The sequence below is a fragment of the Prunus persica genome, chromosome G1 (genome assembly GCF_000346465.2).
Source record: "Prunus persica cultivar Lovell chromosome G1, Prunus_persica_NCBIv2, whole genome shotgun sequence".
Classification (NCBI taxonomy): domain Eukaryota; kingdom Viridiplantae; phylum Streptophyta; class Magnoliopsida; order Rosales; family Rosaceae; genus Prunus; species Prunus persica.
Window position 1 is genome coordinate 17,158,324 of NC_034009.1, and position 24,339 is coordinate 17,182,662.

The following is a 24,339-nucleotide window of genomic DNA, read 5'->3' on the forward strand; positions in this document are numbered from 1 at the left end:
TCATTAAGTGATAAATTTTCATAGGTTTTAAGGGGAGAGTTATAAATAACAAAGACCAAAATAAATCCAACCTCCCTCCCAAGTATTTCATCAGACGTTTTTCTCTTGCCCTAGCTTTTCTCTCTGCGAAGACAAACAGCTTCCTTCCTCCACTTGTGAAGGTATGCTCCTTATTTTTTCTTTGACCAATACCTTGTTGGGTTTTCTTTTTCCATGATTTTTTCTTCATCGTGTTTTTCTTGTTATTAGGTTTTGTTACTAGGGTTTATGCTTGTTACTACTTATTTTTCTTCTGAAATATCTATATACGACTAGATAGAAAATTGAAATAATTGACAACCTTTTTATAATCGAACAAAAAAACTGAGACAAATATAGATGAACATTAAAAAAATGAAAATCCAAAAATTTAAACTTTTAAATGCTGTTTTGGAAGCCTAAACGACCTCAAAAGCCCAAAATCTACCATATGTCATAGCAAAGCAATGCGTTTGACTCGTGGTATCGTTCCCTTTTCAGAAAGGTATTATACACCCCAATCGGAGTTCAGACGTCAAATCTGTAAATTCCTACTACGTCCTTTTTCCATTCAACATAAGATGTGTCATGTTTAATCTATGGTTGATGATGTACATTTTTTGTATATTTTTTATGCTCTATTTTGTGATTTACATGATAAAATTCATAGATGCACTCAAATAGAATATGAAAATACACAACAAGTAAATGGAAAAGGGAAGAGCAAACAAGATTATAATGTTTGGACTGTGGAAGAGAGTAGAATATTATTGCAACTCATGGTTGATGCTGCAAGCCGTGGATGGCGTGATGCTAATGGAATGCTAAGCAAGGCAACTGTAGAAACCAAAATACTCCCCAAGATTAATTAAAAACTTAGGTGTCACAAACCTATTCTCAATACCAGAGTCGACTGAAGTACTTTAAAAGAGAATACCAAAAATATTCACAGCTTCTCCGTCACAGCTCTGGGTTTGGGTGGGATCCAACCACAAAGAAATTCACTACTCCTGAAGAAGTTTGGAAAGACTACTTTAAGGTTAGGTTATTAAATTTTCTTTAAATAATTCTGTTTGGTAACTTGAATACATAATCTGCTAAATAATTATTTTATTATTATTATTTTTGTTATAGTCCCACCCAAAAGACACAAGTATTCAAACAAAAACTTGTGAGGACTATGAGGATCTGCAAATTGTAAAGCGCTCTCTTTGTTGAATACTAACACAAAAAAGGATGCATTTTTGAAAATGCCTCCTGAGGAGCGCTCAAATTGGATATCCTACAATTTGGAATGAGTGGGTTTTTTGAGAGTTTTTGAGAACGACTAGTTTGTTTGGAATGATTGATTTTTGGTATTCTTTTTTGGATGATGTTTGGACTATTTGTTTTGTTTATCAAACATTGTTGTTTATGTTTAAATACTCTATTGGTTATTAAATAGTTGATGATGAATTCATCAACTTGTTTTGCTTTTATGAATCCTGTTTGTAATTTGTTTATTAATTCTGTTTGTGACGTTATTATTATTTCTGTTTGTAATTTGTTTATTAATTTTGTTTGTGACTTTATTATTAATTCTGTTTGTAATTTGTTTATTAATTCTGGTTGTGACTTATTATTAATTATGTTTGTAATTTTTTTATCATTTTATTTAGGCGGTATCAATATATATATAATGGAGGTAGAAGAAATTGAGGGGCAAGAAATTGAGGAGGATGAAGAAATTTATGAAACAATTTGGAATTTATTAATGGCGATTCAAGCAAGTAGCTCATGCATTGAATGAGATTATGATGCATAGTGAAGAAATTGAACGTCCATTAACTCGGCGACCAATTACTATGAAGGGATATAATTTTATACATCATGTATTGAATGACGATCCAGAGCATTTTCGATGAAGGTATAGAATGTATCCTGATGTGTTTCGAAAGTTACACGGTATTATTAGAGAAAAAATACTCTTACAAGATACAAGATTCATTTGTGTAGAAGAAATGGTTGCGACCTTTTTGTTTATTGTGGGTCAAAATAATAGATATTGTCTAGTACGTGATACATTTGGCCGATCTCACTTCACTGCTAGTAAAAATTTTAACAAAGTTTTAAAGGCCTTGAACACAATAGCATCGAAGATAATAGCCAAACCTAGATCCACAGTACCGGCAAAAATAAGGGAAAGTACAAGGTTCTACCCATACTTTAAGGTAAATGTGTTATCTGGTGCAACTTGTTTTATTCAATTTGTTTATGTTTAATAATATCTTTTAAACTTTTGGGTTTATTTCAGGATTGTATCGAAGCTATTGACAGCACACATATTCCAGCAACGGTAACGGGACGCGACGTAAGCAGCTATCGTAATCGTCACGGTACGATATCACAAAATGTATTAGCAGCTTGTAACTTTGATTTGGAATTCATATGTGTTCTTAGTGGGTGGGAGGGCTCAGCTCATGATTCAAGAGTACTACAAGATGCTTTAACAAGGAGGAATGGACTTAAAGTGCCACAAGGTATTTTTAAATTTTCAAATTTTTCTTATAGTTTACATTAGCTCGTACATTGGATACTAACATATGTGTAATCTATTATCAGGTAAATTTTTCTTAGTGGATTGTGGATTTCCAAATCGACGCCAATTTTTGGCTCCATTTCAAGGTGTTCGATATCATCTCCAAGAGTTTGGTGGTCAAGGTCGTGCACCTGCAAATGAAGTTGAGTTGTTCAAATCTTCGTCATTCGTCCTTGAGGAATGTCATTAAGAGGATATTTGCTATATTTAAGTCACGATTTACAATTTTCAAGTCTGCATCTTCATTGCCATATGCGACACAAACAGAGATAGTGTTAGCTTGTGTAGGACTACACAATTTTCTTCGAAAAGAGTGTAGATCTGACGAATTTCCTGTTGAATTGGAGGACGAATCTTCTTCATCTTCATCGTTACCAGTTAATGAAGGGAATCCTGAACTAGTTTTCCAAACACAAGAACAGCAACGACAGAATGCTAATGAATGGAGAGTTGGTATAGCTTTGGATATGTGGACAGATGTTGGGCACAATAACAACAATGAGAATCAAGGATAATGAATGAACGTTAAATATTTTTGTTAAACTTTTCTTTCAAATTTGTAATACATTTGTCACTATATTTCTTATGAATTTTTCTTTTAGTTAAACATAATTTTATTTTATGTTGTTAAAGGAAAAGATGTTATGAATTTGGTTTTTTATTTCATCTTTTTTATATACATCAATGTTACTATATACGTTGACAACATTGAAAGTACAGTGCAAATAGGTACTGTGCATATAAAAAGTACAGTGCATATTTGACACAGCATTCATGGTCAAATAGGTACTGTGCATACAAAAAGTACTGTGCATATTTGACACAGCATTCTTGGATTATTCTTTTCATTTTGAACTGTGCATATGTTCTTCCATCGCAAACAAGTACTTTTTGTTTTTGCTTTGGGTAACAAAAACAAATTTGATTGAAAAAATTCATGTTTCTTTCTTTAAATGACAAGGACGAGTATAAAATGAAATATACTGTCTACATAAGTCTAGAATAAAAGCCTATCAAGTTCTATGAAAGCTTAAGAAAGTTTATTAAAAAAATTATACAGAAGTCTTCTAATAAAAGTCTATCAAGTTCTATACGAATTATGAAGTTCCATCAAGTTCTATGAAAGCTGGCACTTAAACAAAATCTTTTTAAACGCTCTAGAATCGTAATGGAATCCAACCCCCTAAGTACATAAACATATCGAGCACAAAAAAAGGATGAAAAACCATACCAAGATTGGTGGAAATGGTGGCTGGAGTCGCCGAAAAAGCTCAAAAACTGTCGGCCTTGTTTTATGTTGAATCGAAGCAATCCAAGGTTTTTTATGTCGAAGGGCTAGGTAGAGGAGAAGGTTTGGGTCGTGGAGGCAACCGTCGTGGCTGGAGTTGGGAGATTGCCTGCCAATTTGGCCGGCTGTCCGTGCAAAGAGAAAGAAATGAGAGAGAGAGAGAGAGAGAGAGAGGAGAGAAGGATCTGCATAGATTTTTGACTTTACAAACATTATGGTTGTGCCACTACAATTCCGTAGATCACAACTTCTTCGTTTTAAATCAAAATTAAGCGTGCCACCTGTCTACGGACACGTATCAACAAGCTCTACTTAACGATGCCACTCAATTCCCCAAATTCCTTTTCAAACAAAAATTGACTAAAGTACCATTACCCTCAAGGTTAAAAATGTACTTTCACACAAAAATGATTAAATAAAACAATCGAATTGGGTCGGGGTGTTACACCCCAACTATTTTGCACCTCCCTTTATAACAGTAGAGATTCCATGAGTCTCATTTTTAAGTGCTTGCTGTTTCGACTAGTTGCTTGCTTCATACCAAAAAAAACTTTTTATTTTGTCAACTCAATCAACCTTTCTCGTGTTAAATTTTTACTATTTCATGTTTCACATCACAATTTAACATATGAGTTAGTACAATTTTCATTAAATGTAGTATTTTGCCATGTTAAATAACACTTCTTTTAAAATATAAAATAAAAAACTGATGCCCCATATTTAGAGTGGCCAAGAGATTTGAACACATGACCTCGAATTGAGGGATAACTACTATTAATTACTTGAGCTACAACTCCTTTATAAAGCCTTTTATCTTAATAGTAGTATACAATGCAAGCTAGTTTAATTGGTCAGTGTAATGTGTAAGTCTTCTTACACGATTTTAATTCTCATTTTTGTAAAGGATTTTCAACCGCTTTTACCCCATAAACTATGACCCTTGTAGAAATTAACCCCTAAACTAAAAAATCAATCAATTTAGTACTCAAACTAATTAAAACAACTTACATGTCCTTCACATGACTTACTATTTGAATTTTTTATTCTTATATTTAAAAACTAAAATATTGAGAAAACAAACAAATAAAAAAGGAAAAGGAAAAATTGGTTCTTTGTCGTTAATCAGTGGCTGCAAATGGCAACCAATTTGATTATAATTACTTTCAATTTCGAACAAACCTTCAATCAGATACAGCTTAGAATCCCATGTTGTTACTATGGTCCAAGCCCTCAAATATTGTAGCATTGTCCCAACTAGAATCGGGTTTGGTTAGGTCCGCCATTGATTAAATAGACAAGCTTGAAATTGCAGAGCATGTCACAAGTGGGAGCAGTTGAGGTGGGTGTGGTTGCTGGGTTAGGGTGCAGTAGAGGTGTCGGCAGGCAAGGCTTGAAGAGCTGGAGTTGAAGGTGAGGACCCAGGTCCCTAAGTCGATGGCTCCAATTAAGGTGTCGATTATGTTGTTCAGTTGTTAGGCTGAGGCGGCCAAGTACGACAGCAATGGAGGTGGAGGATATTGGGTGGCTGAGATGGGTTGTGGCAGGGGTGATGGGGCTAGGATGAGGGGGTAGAGGAGGAAGAGGTGGTTTGTGGCAATTGGCAAGATGGGGCTATGAGGAAGAGGGTGGGGTTTTTTTTTTTTTACAAATTTAGTTATATACCCAATCTTAGACATAGTCTTATAAAGAAACCCTATACCATTTTAAAACCATAAACACACCCAAGAAAACCCAAAAATCGACAGCAGTCAATTTTTTCAATTTAATAGCCATTTTTTAGTTTATTTGTGTGTGAAAAATACCTATATTGCCCTTGTGCTACAGACTTGAGAGAGAAAAATCAGATCTCCCAAAAAACCAAATTAGATTTATTTTCTCTTTTCTCGCTGGTGCTTTCTCGGTGTTGGAGTAAGAGGAGCTTCCATTGAAGCTCAGTCTCAAGTCCAACTATATTTTTCATCTCTGATCTACAATTTTCAATATTTCACCTTCGATTTCTTTATTCTAAAATCGTGCTTCTGTTGATTTTTTTTAGATTGTTTGGTACCTTGAACGAACCTCGATCAGATGCTCTTAGCTCTACTCCTCATCTTCGAGGTCTACTCCTCTTTCGCTACATCGTCGTCGTCATTGTCATTATCGTCGTCATCGTCATCGTTCTCGTCATCATCATCGTCGTCATTGTTTGGTTTGGACTTGAGATTTTTGATTTTTTGCTTCAATTATCTATTTCTCTTCAGATTTTAGTTGATTTTCGAAATGTATTTTAAGCTTTGATGATCGATTTATCTTTTGTTACTATTTCAGTTATGGATCTCATTTTTGTTTAACAATGTACTTCTATGACAGAGTATTAACAATGTACTTCTATGACATAATAGTATTAACAATTTGGGTCTGGCTTGTTTTGAGTTTATCTGGTTTGTTCTTTATTCATCTTTTCTTTAGTGGACATATATTAGAATAAAGAGCAACATGACAAGCATTAATCAACATGATAGTAAACTAGCAGTGTTATTACCCTAGACTGGAACATTACAGTGGTAGACATGCATTAAAAATAGGATGTCATTGGAAACTAGCAATGTTATTACCCTAAACTGGAACATTATAGGAGTAGACATGCATTAGAAATAGGATGTCATAGGAAACTAGCAGTGTTATTACCCAAGACTGGAACATTACAGGGGTAGACATGTATTAGAAATAGGATGTCATAAGAAACTAATAGTGTTATTACTCTAGACTGGAACATTATAAGAGGTAGACATGCATTAGAAATAGGATGTCATAAGAAACTAGCAGTGTTGTTACCCTAGACTGGAACATTACAGGAGTAGACATGCATTAGAAATAGAATGTCATAGGAAACTAGTAGTGTTATTACCCTAAACTAGAACATTATAGGGGATAGACATGCATTAGAAATAGGATGTCATAGGAAACTAGCAATGTTATTACCCTAGCCTGGAACATTACAGGGGGGGTAGACATGCATTAGAAATAGGATGTCATAGGAAACTAGCAGTATTATTACCCTAGACTGGAACATTACAACAATTAATCAACATGAAAGTAAACTAGCAGTGTTATTACTCTAGACTGGAACATTACAGCCATTAATCAATATGACAATAAACTATCAATGTTATTACCTTAGACTGAAACATTACATGGGTAGACATGCATTAGATTTAGGATGTCATAGGAAAGTAGTAGTGTTATTATCCTATACTAGAATATTATAGGGGTATGCATTAGAAATAGGATGTCATAGGAAACTAGCAATGTTATTAACCTAGACTGGACCATTACAAGGGTAGACATGCATTAGAAATAGGATGTCATAGAAAACTAACAGCGTTATTACCCTAGACTGGAACATTACAGCTATTAATCAACATGATAGTAAAGGTGCGGAACATTACAGTCATTAATCAACATGACACGTTAATGAAGCTACGGTTTTCAAGATGTTTTGTTTGTAATGAATTGTTTGGGTTTTTTATAAAATTGGGCTGGGCTTGTTTTGGGTGCTATTTAAGTTTTTTTTGTTGGACTTCTTTTAAGTTGATCAATGGCAATCACGTAATTTATAAGAACTTCAACACCAATTTCTTATGTAGTAAATGAGTTTTGGGTGTATTTTTTTTGTTGGACTTTTAAGTTGATTATAGGAAACTAACAGTATTATTACCCTAAATGAGTCCAGAAGAATCAACTTTATATACATGAAGAAGACCATCTGCATCCCATCCAACCATATAAATAGATCCCTGAAATAATTTTTGTGTCAATTTTTGCCAATCATGAATATATTTATGGGTTATTTTTGGTGCATCATGGATGCCATTAACTATTTTCTCATATGATGTTAAGTAGTCCTCCACATAATCTTACATATTTTCACAATGTATGGAATTCTGAGAATGTGGGACTTTTACCTTCACATTCTCCCACGACCTAGGGATGGTAGAAATCCCCAAGGGGGCCGGTCCTTGATCCTAATAGGGGGAGATTTCGGGGCAAAACGGGTATGGAGCGGGGATGGTATTGGCATCCCCGTCCCCAAACCCGACCTGGAAATATATACGTTTATATTTCAATATATAAATAAATAGTTATAATATTTATATTTAACCCTAAATTAACCTCCCTCTCCTAATTCTTCCTAATATATGTTTATATTTATAATATTTGCGCTTACTTTTTATTAAGTTGTAGATTTATTTATTTTTGTGAGATTCCAAAATTTGTAAGATGATCATGATCAAGATTTGGATTATATATATATATTTGTTTTGTCAAATTGAATTGATGTGATTTTAAATAGTTGAGTTGAACTTTATCGTTAATTTGGATGTGTTGAATGATAATTTAATATAAAACTTAATGTTCAAATCTATGATAAATAATTTTTTTGCAAAAAAAGGAAATCGGGGATTCGGGGCGGGTATGAGGGATAGGCCCCCGACGAGGATATGTACTGGGATTCCCCGAAACCTATTAAACGGGGATAAGTTTAGGGATGGGGATGGTATTGTCATACCTTGTCCCTACCTGACCCGTTGCCATCCCTACCCCGCTTGTGTGGCAAATTTTCAAGTCTAACACTTTGACAACATATATAGGGTGACGTGAAGCACATGTGGCCGTTGGGCTTTCACACTTGGGCTAACCCTCTCTAATACCATGAAGTTGAGGTTCCACTTCAAAACCAATAATTTGGAGGGGGGCGGTGAATGTGGGATTTTTTACCTTTACATTCTCGCTGGAATAACCCGTCATAGTTGCAAATACATTGCAACTCTCCATAAAGAAATTTGTTTTTGCATCCTCACCCACTATAGATCCTTTTATCCCACCAAATGTAGACCTCGTACCGACACCAACATATATTTCTTTACAACCTTTATTATAGATAACAACAATATTTGTTGTGCCCCATCCCTTTACCTGAGTAAAAATTTGAATTTTATTGGGTAAAAAGTTTAGGCCCCGTTCGTTTAAGTTTTGAGAGCCCATTTTCATTTTGAGAGAACATAAACAAACAAAAAATCTGTTCGGAGGGCAAAAACAAAAAACACAAAAAACGTTTTAAGTAAATAAGAACAACTTCACATGTACTTCTAGAAAACAGAAAAAAGCTGTTTTCATTTTCACATGAAACAAACACTGAAAACACACTATTTCTCTCGCTCAATCTTCTCTCCCCATCAAACCAAAACCACCATCAAGTGCTGCCAGCACAGAACCACACACAAAGCTTGAACCACTACCATCACCCAATCAAAATCACCACCACCCCATCGAACCAGAATGACATCACCACCACTCAATTGAACCCAACAGAATCTCTTCGCAATTGAATTGAACCACCATCATTGAACAACTAATTGCCGAATCAATTTTCAGTCTAAGAAAAGGAGAAGGAGCTGGGAAGCTACTGGAAGGTGAGGTTGCAGTTAGAGACAGAGACAGAGAGATGGTGCGTCGGCATAAAGAGAAAGTGAAAAATAAGGGGAGGGGGTTTGTCTGATTCTTGGGGGGGGGGGGTTGGGGTGTGGGGGTGGGGAACAATAGAATTAGGGTGGGTTTGCAGAGAGAAGGTTGGGTTAAGGTTTCATTTTCATTTATTTTAAAAGATAATTCTAGTTTTATACTTTAGAATTTTATTCTATTTTTTAAATGATATTCTTTTAGATGATTAAAAAAATACTTTTGAAAAATAATATACATGCTAATTTTTTATTTTTTGAAACTCACATATTGATTACATAATGTTGTATTAAAAAAAACATAATGCATTTAATTAAAATTACAGATTCTTGTTTTTGTTATTATTAAATGTTCTACGAGACACGTTTTCACTGTTTTATTTTCTGAAAATGTTTCCAATTAATCTACCAGACGCATTTTCATTTCCTGATAATGCAAATTCGTTTTCTTATTTTCATTCTCTGAAAATATTCTTCAAAAACGTTACCGAACAATCCCTTACCATTTTCTTAGTGAAAACAATAAAAGAAGTCAACAAAACAGGAAAATAATTGAAAATAATTATCCATTGGGAAAAACATGTCTTTCTCTTTGTCTTTTTTTCTTTTTCTTAATAAGCACAATGTCGTACAGACGTTTGGGTTTAAAGTCCCAATGAATTATGCAAAATAACTTCTCCACCCTGCATGCATGGTGATCTACAGTGGCGGGTTTTATTATTCAGAATAAAAACACATATATATTTCTTTCATTATTTATTCAAGAAATCTCATTTTGCACATGGGGTGGTATCAGGGTTCGCTTCTTGTGTTAACTCCTCCTACTCCTTTTTTTTAAAGAATAGGGATAAAACTTTATTGAGAAAAAAAGCAACACGTTGGGTGTATTCAATTGAGATTTTAATTATATGATTTTAATGTAACGAATTTTAGCTAAATTTGTAATTATATGATTTTAATAGATTCCAATTACATGATTTCACTTATGATTTTAATTCACTTAGGATTTTACTTATGATTTTAATATATTGCAATTACAGGATTTTACTTATATTATTATTTCTATACAAGCTTGAACTCTATCACCCAGCATCATTCACATAAATACATAACCTAAAGGCATATACCAATATTACACTATATACAAGGAAATATCTTGATTGTGGCATGAGAGCAAGTCAGAGCTGAATCAAGAATGTAGATAGAAAATCATCATGAATATGTGAAATGTTCTCGAGTGTCACCCAAGTAGTTATGCTTTACACTAGTTGTTCTTGAACAATCACTTTGACAACTATTTGTTTCATCGGTTTAGATTTTGAAATAGTTCATGAGGCCAAATTTTGGAAAATTAATGTTATCTAATGACTTCTTAACATCTATGCTTTCGATATTTTCATCCCCAAAGAGTAGGAGATTCTAAAAAAAGTACCGAAAAAATAATTTTGCTCCAAAGAAGCTTGTCTTTAAGGAAAGAAGAGCCATTGGAATGCTTATTAACTCCAGAAGAGGCAATATCTTATCTCTTGTTAATGTGTCTTTATCGTCTCTCTTATGAAAGGTTTTATTTAATTTTTTGTACAGTATAAATCTTGAAAAAATAGTGGGAAAAAAAAAGGTATGAGAGCATAGTTGAGAATCAGGCATAGGAGGGTGGGATTTGTTATGTTCTTTGGTATTTATATCACACACTCAAAAGTCTCATACAATACATCATTTAATGAAATACATTAAAATCAATAAGTTTTTGAATATCGTGGTACTTTTTCTTATCTTTTAAAAGTCCTAATTGAATACCACCGAACTTGTATTAATTATTTAAAAATCCTAATTGAATACCACTAGGCTTTTATTGATTACTTAAAATCTCAATTGAATACAGGTAGACTTTTACTATCCTAATTGAATACGTTGTAATTTTAAAACAAAAAAGAAGATATATGACCAACGTCAAGAGGACGAAAGCAACAAAGATAGTGAATATTGATTTGTGAATTAAAGTCTTTTTTCAGAAGGAATATGATTTTGAAATACAAAAATAATTATAAAAAAACTACAAAGATAGCAAATATTTATATAAAAAAAATACCTACTATGTTTAACTTTTTATATATTAAAATTTCGCTTCTATTATTTTATTTTATTTCATATTAATTAAGTTATCTTATTTTAGAAGTCTAATTAATAAAGGGTATTTCTTAGTATTTTGAAAGTCTCTGTAAATTGTTTGGGAAAAGAAAAAAAAAAGGGTTTCCCTAAATTATGCCTTTATATATAGTCTGTGTTTTCTTTCTCTGTCTCCATCTCTCTCTTTGTTTTTGTGCGTTTGGGAAGGTTTAGAATTTGGACGCGTGGTTTGGCCCTTGAGGTGTGAGGCTTGGAAGCACATGGACGAGGTCTTTGCCCACTTTTCATCTCTAACTGGGTTTTTTTTTATGGTGTTTTGTTTTTAATCTCCAATTGTTGATTAATATTGTAGATTGAAGCTGAAGAACAGCCTGAGCGTTATTCGGTTTCTGATGTGTCTGTCTTTGTGAAGGTATGCATAGTATATATATATATATATATATATATATATATATATATATATGTTTGCTTGCTTATTTGTTGTTGTTATGGATAAATATAGAGAGATTCTCCGGTAAATATTTAAATTAAGAATTTAGTATATATTTCTAATCTCCTAGTTGTTGGATTGTATATAAAAGACAACCAACATATTTAATAGATGTAATTCAACTCTCAATATTAGAAGCATGTAACCAACCCTCAGGTTATAATGCCAAACTCAAAATGTGAGAGTGGGGTTTATAATTTGTAATTGCAATATTGGGGTAGTGTGCAATAATAGAATCAATCAAAAGAGTAATTACAACGAGAATTTAGGCAAAACCAACTTTATAAGCATCTTCATCCAACAAGCCATTCATTATATAAACACTAGTATTTCGTCCAGTACATAACCATATATCCATACCAGAAAAAGAAACCAAAAAAACTCAGCCAATTAATACATTACATATTCTACTCCTCATCTAATCCGAATACACAAATGAACTTCTCTGAACTTCAATGGCGACTCTGCTGCTCAGATCAATCTGAAAACCCACAGAAGATTTGTGGGTTTTTGAAAGGCTTTATCACAAAACGTCCTTGACTTTTGTGAAACTATCAGATTGCATCTTTAAATTTTTTTTATATCACTCGTGGTCCCTAATGTTAATATAGGTGCTCTTAAATAGTCTCTCCGTCAAAAAAATTGTTAAATCCCCATTTTATGAGGGATATAATCATCATATCAACTCCCTTTTGACCTCTTCAACGCCTCAAACTAGAGATGGCAATGGGTCGGGTATAACAATACCATCCCCGCCCCTATCCCCGAACCCATCCCTGTTTAATAGGTTTCGAGGAATCCTCATCCTCGTCCCCGTCCCCGTCCCTGTCCCCGTCCCCATCCCCGTTAGGGGACTATCCCCCTACCAATCCCAAATCTCCCCCCCCTCCCCCCACCTTTTTTTTTGGTATAAAATAAATTTATCATACATTTTAACATTAAGTTTCATATTAATTTATCATTCAACACATCCAAATTAACTATAAAGTTCAACTCAACTATTCAAAATCACTTCACTATGAAATTCCAAAGAAGATTAGGGAGAATTAGGAGAGGGAGGTTAACTTAGGGTTAAACATAAGTATTATAATTATATTTATTTATTTATTTATTTATTTAAATATAAACATATATTTATTCGGGTCGGGTTTGGAGATGGGGACGCCAATACCATCCCCTTCCCATATCCGATCCCCGTACCTGATACCTATTTGGCCCTGAAATCTCCCCCAGTTAGGGTCGAGGATCCGATGGGGACCCGCCACCGCGAGAATTTTTGTCATCCCTACCTCAGACCCACTTGCCACCAATTTGGAACCATTTCCCTCCATCTTCTTCATCACCCTCTTCATTTGCCCTTAGCATTCCCAACTCTTTCCCTTTCTTCCTGCATATTAACTTCTCCAATTTTAGTACCATTCCCATCTTGTCCCTCATTTTGCTCTTCATATTCCCCTTTTCTGATAGCAACTTGCATCAGTCTACCACCATAGTGAATCTCAAGAGTAAGCTTGTTAAGATCTTCCAGAACAAACACTTAATCAATCCCAACAATTGAAGTCTTTTTTCCTTCATGACCTATTTGAAGCCCTAATAACATACATAAGACAAACCAACAGTACCTATTTCAAAGCCTTTCTATAATAAATACATACACCAACCGCATGAAACAAACCAAATATGAACACTTTGCTTTTAAATTCTTCAATAGATTTTTACCTTTATACATTGGAGCTCTTCCCCCTTTCGACAGTTTTCATTTGCTCATCCATCTTCTCTCAATTACTTCTATAGATAAGCTTTACTGCCCAATTTCCCACGACTGAAAAACCTCATTTCTCAGAAAAAAGCGTAGAAATGGGTTTGATGATGTTGACGACGATCTCGAGGAAATATATTTGAAGCGTGAGGTAGTAAAAGGGAGTTGATCTGACGATTATATCCCTCATAAAATGGGGATTTAACGATTTTTTTTTACGGATGGACTATTTAAGAGTACCCATATTAACGTTAGGGACCACGAGTAATACAAAAAAATTTAAGGATACAATATGATAGTTTCGCAAACGTCAGGTACGTTTTGTGATAAAAATCCTTTTTTAAATGGTGTAGAAAACAGGATCATAGATGCAATTTGAGATTCTTGGAGAGTTGGAATCTCTGAAATCAGTGAAAAAAAATTGAACCTGTAAGAGAAAAACACAGATAGAGACACTACTACATTTTACACTTTGCGCGACGAAGAGAATTTCGTCGCGCAAAATACATTGTAGTCGCACAAATTTCAGCGCGACAGAAACTTCGTCGCGCAAAGATCGTGAAGAAAGACTTTGCGCGACGAAGTTTTTTCATTGGTCACGCAAAGTGACTTTGTGCGACAAAAAAATATTGGTCGCGCAAAGCGACTTTGCGCGACGAAAAAGATTGGTCGTGCAAAGTGACTTTGCGCGACGAAATATATTGGTCGCGCAAAGTTTTGCGCGACGAAATATATTGGTCGCGCAAAGTTTTGCGCGACGAAAAACATTGGTCGCGCAAAGTATTTAAAAAAATTTTAAAAAAAATAAAAAATTCCCGCGTCCAATTTTTGGTACCCACCCAAATTTTTTGAGTTTTGCACGACGAATACTAACGTCATTCAAATATTTGCGCGACGAAATATTTTTTGTTTTAAATTTTTTTAATTTAAAATAAACTAATTTAATAGTTTGCGCTACGAAATATTTTGTCGCGCAAGGTTTTTGACTTTTTGTTTTATTATTTCTTTAATATGAATTTATTTATATGAATTTTTTCAAATTTTTACTTTTTAAATTTAATTTAATTGTATGATTTCTTTTTAAAATTACTTTAATTTAAATTGATATTAATTTTTACTTTTTAAATTTAATTTAACTGTATGATTTTTTTAATTACTTTAATTTAAATTGACATATTCAAAATAAAATTACATATGAAAAATAGTGATTAAATTATCCAATAAATATATATATAATATTCAAAATGTACACATAAATTAACAAAGTACAATAATAAAATCCTAATACAAGCGTATTGTGGTGGTAGTGGCTGAGGATATGTTTTGATAGCTTCCTAATCCTCAACTTTAGCCGTCAAAGTCTCGATGATTCCCTACAAAAAAAAAAAAATATATGGTCAAATAACCACACAAAAAAAAAGAAGAAGAAGGCATAATCTCCCCTAAAATTGTTATACCACAAATCCAACCCAAACTCCAATCCCTCCCCTTTACTCAACCCCAAAACCCACACAAACTCAAAATTAACTCCAAAAACACATATTAATGAAAAAAATTTAAAATTTGGAGAGAATATACCTTTTGGCAAGATTGAGAGTGAATGAGAATGAGAGGGAGAAGTGAGTGTGAGAGAATTAGAGAACATAGTGATAGAGAGATGAGAGAGTGAGTGATAGAGAGATGAGAGAGTGAGTGAGAGAGAGTGAGAGATAGTGAAGAGAGAGATGAGAGATTAAGTGAGAGGAGTGAGTGAGAGAAATGGTGGGATTTGGGGAGAGGGAAAGAGAAAGGAGAGGTAAGAGTAGAGAAAGGCATTGAGAAAATGGTGGAGGAGTTATTTCGGTTTTAAAAACCGTATCACTTTGCGCGACGAAAAATATTGTTGGTCGCGCAAAGGTTTGCGCGAAGAAAAATATTGGAATATTGGTCGCGCAAACTTTTGCGCGACGAAACATATTGGTCGAGCAAAGTCTAAAAAAATTATTTTAAAAAAATAAAAATCCCCGCGTCCCATTTTTGGTACTCGCCAAAATTTTTAAATTTTTGCGCGACGAATATAGGAATATTAGTCGCGCAAAGTCTAAAAAAATTATTTTAAAAAAATAAAAATCCCCGCGTCCATTTTTGGTACCCGCCAAAATTTTTAAATTTTTGCGCGACGAAAAATATTTATTGGTCGCGCAAAGTCTAAAAAAATTATTTAAAAAAATAAAAATCCCCGCGTCCCATTTTTGGTACCCGCCAAAATTTTTAAATTTTTGCGCGACGAAAAATACATACTGGTCGCGCAAAGTCTAAAAAAATTCCCGCGTCCGATTTTTGGTACCCGCCCAAATTTTTGCGAGACGAAAAATATATATTGGTCGCGCAAAGTTTTGAGCGACAAAAAATATTGGTCGCGCAAAGTCTAAAATTTTTTTTTTTTTTTTTAAATCCCGCATCCCATTTTTGGTACTCGTCCAAATTTTTAGAGTTTTGCGCGACAAACTGTTGGTTGCGCAAACTTTTGAGAGACGAAAAATTGGTTCGTAACACAATATTTATAAAAATAATTGTTATGAATAATAAAAATAAAATTATTTTATTTTACAATTTAAAATATAAATAAGGTTAAAGCTGCTTAATAAATATATATACTATTCAATTTCTTAAGTGTTATACGTACAAAATAAATAAATTTAAAGCTACTTAATAAATAAATATATATACACACACCATTCAACGATCCAACCGTCAGACTTATTTGTATATACTTCAAGATCGTATACCCCAAAAATCGCAAAAAACAAACATTCAGAGATCTAGTAACGGGACAAAACTTTTCGATGGTTATAAATGAAAAATTACGATTTAATGATTATTTTAACTCCGATTTTGATGATTTTTTTTACAGCTACACTCCTTGACCATATATGAATACAATGACTGAATTTGATCTTCAATTTAAAATATTTACACTAGTGGATACCACAAAATCTTATGTTATATCTGACGAACGTATAAATAACCTCTTAATTGTTAGTGAATATATTGTTTTGATAGCATATGCATTCACCAAAACTAGTTTCAACGATCCAACCGTCAAACTTGTTTGTTTATACTTCGAGATCATATACGCCAAAAATCGGAAAAAATAAACATTCAGAGATCAAGTAATGGGACAAAACTTTTCGACGGTTATAATGAAAAATCACGATTTAACGGTTATTTTAACTCCGATTTTGATGATTTTTTTACAGCTACACTCCTTAACCCTAAATGAATACAATGACTGAATTTGATCTTCAATATAAAATATTTACACTAGTGGATACCACAAAATCTTATGTTATATTTAACGAACGTATAAATAAACTCTTAATTGTTAGTGAATATATTGTTTTGATGGCATATGCATTCACCAAAACTAGTTTCAACGATCCAACCGTCAAACTTGTTTGTTTATACTTCGAGATCATATACGCCAAAAATCGGAAAAAATAAACATTCAGAGATCAAGTAATGGGACAAAACTTTTCGACGGTTATAATGAAAAATCACGATTTAACGGTTATTTTAACTCCGATTTTGATGATTTTTTACAGCTACACTTCTTGACCCTATATGAATACAATGAACTAATTCGATCGTCAATTTAAAATATATATTTTCTAACAAAAACCCAATCTGAACAACAATAATATATTTTTCTAACAAAAATCCGATCCGATCTAAAATAATAAATTTAAAGCTACTTAATAAATATATATACTGTTTAATTTCTTAAGTGTTATGCATACAAAATAAAAAACAAAAATAAATTAGTTTAGGCGACGAAATGTTTGGATTACGTCATGCAAAGATTTTAAAATATATATATTTTATTTTTATAAGGACTTTGCGCGACGATGTATTGTTGTCGCGCAAAATTTGGTCGCGCAAGACTTTGAGCGACGATGTATTGTCGTCGCGCAAAAGTTTGTCGCGCGAAGTGACTTTGCGCTACGAATTGTTTTTCGTCGCGTAAAATTTGGTCGCGCAAGACTTTGAGCGACGAAGTTTTGAGTTTCGTCGCGCAAAGTGACTTTGAGCGACGAATAGTTTTTCGTCGCGCAAAATTTGGTCGCGCAAGAGGTTTTTTTTACTAGTGAGAGAAACTAAAAGACGAAGATAATGAAGAATTTAACAGCTTGCAGAATTGCACACGACGTAACTTGAGGTGTTTTAAGGAATGTGAGAGAATTGGGAGAAAAGGGTACCGTAGAGAGAGAGAGAAAGATGGAGTTAGAGTTGAGAGAGAGGTAGTGGGGCCGACGCCGAAGAGAGATGTGAACCACCCATCCCTTGTTTTTATTATTAAACCATCCATTAGTTAGTGAATGGGTTACAATAATAGTGATTATTGCTCAATATTGTGGTAGTGAAACCTTTATCAATTCAATTCAAACGACTATATCCACCCCCAAAAGTGATTACTAGATCCGAGAGAATTTTAGGTGTCTATGAATCATGTGCTCAAGCCTGGGACTGTTGCGTTTTTTGTCACAGGATTTATGATCATTAACTCAACAGTTTAGAAGATGAACTAGAAACTTAGATGTCCCATGCAATATAACGCTTACTTTAATTGGATAACTAGAAATGCATGCAAGTATGAGTTGAGTGATGATTGGAAAAAGAACTTTGTTGCTGATAAAACTTTTGTTGTTGGCTTGGGTTCTACGATTGTTCTGTATCTTGTTATTCTCTTGGTCATTTTTTGTTTGTGTTCTCTTTTGTCAGGATGGAAAGGTCGTTGATACATCAGAAGGTGTAGATCCACCTAGTTTGGCCACTAAAGTTGCTAGGGTTGTTGGGTCAGTTAAGGCTGGAGAACCTGCTGCTCCTGCCAGCCTTGACACAGTCCAAGAGTTAGCAAAAGAAACTGGATCTTCTAAGGAGCAAATTCAAGCTCAAAATGGCCTTGATGATGCCTTGAAAAGGCGACTGCAGAAGCTGATTGACTCTAATCGAGTCATGCTTTTCATGAAAGGAACCCCTGAGGAGCCCAAATGTAGATTTAGCAAAATGGCTGTTAACATTTTAAAGAAACATAAGGTCGAATTTGGAAGTTTCGATCTTCTTACGGACAATGAAGTCCTGGAGGGGATACAGAAGTATTCTAACTGGTCTCTATTACCACAGATTTACTTCCAAGGGAGAGCTCGTGGTTTCCGTCACATAGGAACCTTAATGAAAGGTTGCCCAAGTGAAAGCACAAGAAAAGAATTTTTTTATTAGAATGCACAACAGAAAAGTTGCACAAGGGAAAACACTGAAAGGCTGCACAAGAGAAAGTAAGGTGATTTTGATTTTGAAAGGAGTGAAACTTTTCATTTTTGGCTCCCCAGAGAGTGAGCCTTTGTTGGATTTTGATTTGCAATGTAGTGACTTTTTTAATATTATGATATCGCAGCTTTTATTTGAAATCTTGGCAGATCATTTATCTTTTACAAATTTCTATACTCGTTCGGTTGGAGCTTATATTATTGTCATATGGTTAGTGTTCTTTTATTAGACCGTTTGACATGTTGTATATATATGTTAAAGCAACTTGTAAATTTAGTTGTGCTCCCATAGAACACAAAACACTAAACATCAAACATAGAGTGCATTCGAAATTAGATGAAGCCATTGAACTGTATAAACTCATCATAAATGTCTTTCTGGGCAAATTCTGATCGGAATAATAGACATCTCACTGATCAAGAGCTTGACACCTTTGGTATAGAGGAACCATGAGCTTAACATAACAAAATTTTGTAAATCTTTTCTTCTTTTCAGTAACGAATGTGTCCTCTCTTTTTTTTTTGGGTATATGAAAATGTGTAACGTGTGGTCTATGTATGTACCGTGGAAAGGTATGTTAATGGTGCATGTAGTTGTTCACTGATGGCAATTTTGATTTCTTCTTCAGGCATTCCTTGACGTTAAACATGCAAGTGGGTGAACATTATTCGTCAAATAATGCAAGTTTTGTTTGACGAATATTTAAACGTCAAAATAATGTGAATTTTGTTTGACATTCTTGTAAGTTTTCTTCCAAATTTTAATGGGTTTATGAGCCAAATATTTTTCCACAAGCAACTAACTAGGATTCAATTAAGAGTTTTGGGGGCCTTGGGTTTTTTATTATTTAAGCCTGGCTCAAACAAAACCAGGTCATTAAACAAATTTGAAACCTCCTGGACTAAAACGATGTTGTTTTGGCCAGGAAGTCTGAAAAAAAAAATTGCGCCCCAGTTCATGGGGTCAGGCGACCCCTCTTGTCCCTTAATCCTTCCGCCCCTGTGTGTGGTGGTGTCTGAAGGCCTGCCTTGCTCCCCAACTTTTTGATTTTGCTGTGGGAAACAGGTTTGCTATGTATGAGTTCCTGGTGTGTTCTCTGTGGCCCTGTGTTTCCACCTTGGTTTCGTTTATGGTGTTTACTTTCCCTTTGTTTTTCGTTGCCTCTGTTTATGAGGTTTCTATGAAATTCAATAGACCAAAAAAAAAAAAAAAATCAGGGCGTGGCTAATGGGTATGAAACATTTTGGTATACTTTTTTGGATCTTTAAATTAATTGGAAATTTTAATTTACACTCTTTTATAGAACTAAATACACAAGAAATTAGAATACATGGGCTTGCCCAAGTTGGTTAGAGCGAATGTGCTCCCCACGTGTATTGGAATCTCCTTATTGACAATTTATATTAAAATGAAGAGTACTGCTATTTCCACTCCTTGTTTTATATCTTATTCCATTAAAGGATGGGAAAACCATAAGCTATTATCTTCAAGGTGCAAGGAAAGAGAGTGTTGGTATATTTCTTTTTCTTTTTTCTTTTTTTTCAAATTTACACGCGAGTAAGAAGATAAAGTGAAAATAACAACACTCAAAACGAATCCTACAATTACAAGCATGATGGAAAGCAAACTCAAACTACATGGTGCTACCATTTACATACAAATTATTCTCATTGATTTAATGATGAATGTTGTTGAGGAATCATTGATTGAAAATCAAGAAATACAACTAGGGGGGCATGGAGCCTTACCGAGGCTTATAAAATCAACTAATATGCATCCTGAATAAAAATCAGGGGCAATTGATTTTCCATCCCCAAGTCTCATGTCCCATAAACCAAACAGGGCCAAAACAAATTCAAAATCGTCGTGAGTCAACTCATAAAACAGGAATTTGTTTTTGGGAAATACCGTTTGTTTTAAAAATCATATACACATCACGAAAATTAGAAGCAGAGGGTAAAACAAAAACAAAAAAAGTCAGCAAGAAAAATATGAAGTAAACAGAATTGATTTGTATTTTTAATCTATTGGACGCCTCCCTCTGGCAACATCTGTTTAAGAAGGGGCTTACCTAACCTTGTCTCAGGAAGAAAAATATGAAGGAAACAAAACTGAATTGAGACAATATTAATATTGACGATATTAGGTTTGTTTACGCTAATGTGAACTAAAAACAACTTCGAAAATTAACGATATCGCTCATCATGTTTTATCAGTTGAAAATTTATTTTAAAAAAAACTTTTACAAGCAATGGCAATTGGGCAAGAAGGTAATAATAATGAGTTGTCCTTCCGAACCATTTTTACAGTTTAATACTGAGTTGTTCACAAGCTTTACGACTCGATCATGCCAAATTTGTTGATGAGCCTAATTTTTTATTGAAACATTTGAACTCAAATGAGCCACAGCAAACTGAGCACGAGAACAAGACGAATTCGAGCTATCAAGCCGATTTACGGCCCTAGACATGATTTCCATCATGTGCCGAGTAGGGTATGCAACTGCTGCCGCACACAGTTACCTCCCGTGCAGGTATGAAGTAAGAAATGCACACATAAGCATTCTTGTCTGTTACTGTTACAGAATACGAAGACCAAAGATACGTACTGTACAAAGTACATTAAATTATTACAAATATTACATATAAACGTATACAAGATTAAAGCCAGGAACTTAAATAATCAAAGGAAGTTGAAGTCTTGCACTGGCTACTGTTCCTTGTACCTAGGATATATGCTGCTTTTCATATACTGATATGCAAATCTACAGATTCTAATAATGAATGAGGTTTGAAGAGAGAGCAAGGAACTTACATAAATAAGGACTCAAAAGTTTATTGGAATGGCTATACACCAAGGGCTTGCTAAACTTATTTCATAAAAAGTACATGCACTTCAAAGTGCTTCTGCAAATTCCTGGATAAGAGGTTTACTTGTACAGATTCTCTATTTGCTCCTTGTACTGTGCCGCAACTCTGTCCCTTCGTATTTTCATAGTTGGAGTCATTAAACCACTATCAATCTGCAATAAAAATGTACAATTAATCAGCCAGCCAGTCACATCTGTAACTGGAATGACAATGCTTGCATCGATATTTTACCGTAAAGGGCTCATCCACAATCAAGATTGGTCCAATTTGAAATGAACACCCTGAAGTCCTGCATGAAATTAAAGGAAAACTATAAGGAAAAGAAACATCAGAGTGCAAAAGCCTACAAGGTCTGCTATTGTTCCTTACTGGATTTGGATGGCCTCTGATGGCCATAGGCCATAGTCCTTTTTGGTTTCTTAATTTTCTATGATTGTTTAAATAGTATGGTTTTATGTTTTTTCTTTATGAACCTCGACGATACGAGGGGGTTTGATGGTTTTTTAATTACAACAATTATTTGCATGAGTATATAAGAAGAAACATATTTTTATTTCCAAGATAACCTATGATTGAGTAATTAATTCTAGTAAGCACAATTAAGTTGCACGTTGAGCCAAGGTTTGACATGCACCGTCACACAGTCCATCCATTATATCCGAAATAATTGAAAAATAAATTTTACCATTTTCTTAATTCTTCATATAGCAGGCTTGTCATTTTATCCTTACTGAGGTCTGAGGCATTAACATCTACAATAGACAACTTTTTGGCTGCAAGTAAAACCTCTTCTTTGTTTGGAACAATTATTGCCCCAAGTCGCCGTTGATCCTACATACAGGAATGCCACCAAATGCATAAAATCAGTACGTGGCCTCTTAAAAGTGGCAGAATATAGATAACTACAGTTCTGGAAAGTCCAATACAGAAAAAGGAAAAGAACAAAAGAAAGCTGCTGAAACTCAACCTGGCCGACCACAACAATTTGTTGAATGAGACTACTTCTCATGGCAGCCTCCTCAAGCTCTACTGGTTCAACGTTTTCACCTAAATTTTCAACCAACTCGTGTCAAAGAGCAACCAAAAATACCAAGTAGGGTATTAAGAAGAAACAAAAAAGAAATGAAAATGACTACTAAGTTATAAGTGGGAAAGCTAATTAGAAGGAGTGGATAAGGACTCCATAATATGAGGTAAAAGAGAAAACACTTAAAAAAAACAAGTAAGAAACAAAAAGGTCTAAATTTGAAATATCCAATTTCACTTCGCAACTGCTCACAAATCCAACATTATAGTAGGATGGTAATAATCCCTAAACATAGCCGAAAGCTTCCCAGAAACTCACTCTGTCCCAGAGTTCATTTACCCCCGTGTCCTTATAATCCTCAAATATTCTTATTGCGCTCCATCCAAATTGTTCCTGGAAAATGTCAACAAGCAGCACCCGCATAATGTTTTGGCTTTCTTCCTCCTCCCAAAACCTTCAAACTTGGTGATCAGAAATTCAAAACACCCTTTTGGGATAACCCATCTGGCTTCATCTCCCTAAACAATTTCCACCACAATTGTAAAGAACAAGGGCAAGGAAAATAAAATATTCCAACTCTGCAACAATGGAAACCAATTCCAAAATACTCTCCTCTCCATCAATTCAAATTACAAGATCCAAACTAACATTTGTCAGAAGTTTGTTTTTCTGAAACGAAAATATGAAAGTTTACATCGTTAGAGAAAACTGTGCAATTTAGTGGACAAGTAATCCACCAATTGCAGAGGAGAAAAGAACATTAATTCGACAAACTACATCTTGCTTAAGAAGGAAAAATTAATTATGACACTGCAGCTTTCGTATCTAGAATAACATTTGACAGAAGTTAGAATGTTAAGCCATTAATTAATAAATAAACAAATCTCTTTCCTCTAATACCCATTTCTCGGTAACAGCTGACAAAACAATAATTGGATGGATCCAACATAACACAAGGGGTCATGCAACTAAATGGGAGAAACTAAACAAAAAATGACTTTGAAAAGTTCAAATTGCACAGAGCAAGAAATACAAAATGCTTAGAATTGACATATGGTACCTTCAAGCTGCAACCCTCTGGCAATATCCTTAAGTGAAACAAATCTCGGAACAAGGTCCCATGCCTCCGAAATCCACGAAGGTAATCCATCAACCCCAACCGTCACAAGGCCCGTTGTTGTGGGAGTATAAGCCTGCAATCTATCCCGATGTATCCCCAAAATTTGCCCTTCCTCAGTAATAGCTTTCAACATGAAAGTGCCAAAATAACCAACTGGGTCTTTAAACTCGTGCTCTTTAGTCCAAGACTCCTTCACCCCATAATCCTTCATCACCCAAACACTGATAACATCACTCAAGTTAATGACAGAGAGCCAA

General features: G+C 34.3%; 2 protein-coding genes across 2 annotated transcripts; one reads left to right on the forward strand and one right to left on the reverse strand.

Annotated features, from left to right (window-relative positions):
- LOC109946559 (monothiol glutaredoxin-S17-like) lies at positions 11,770-19,017 on the forward strand. Its single transcript, XM_020554813.1, has 3 exons — positions 11,770-11,778; positions 11,862-11,921; positions 18,520-19,017. The coding sequence occupies exons 1-3, from the start codon at positions 11,770-11,772 to the stop codon at positions 19,015-19,017; spliced, it is 567 nt and encodes a 188-aa protein (XP_020410402.1).
- On the reverse strand, positions 21,649-24,316 carry LOC109947902 (probable acyl-activating enzyme 16, chloroplastic). Its single transcript, XM_020559380.1, has 5 exons — positions 24,023-24,316; positions 22,903-22,982; positions 22,621-22,766; positions 22,167-22,224; positions 21,649-22,087 (listed from the first exon to the last, which is right to left on the reverse strand). Exons 1-5 carry the CDS (start codon positions 24,291-24,293, stop codon positions 21,995-21,997), a joined length of 648 nt encoding a protein of 215 aa, XP_020414969.1. The 5' UTR covers positions 24,294-24,316; the 3' UTR covers positions 21,649-21,994.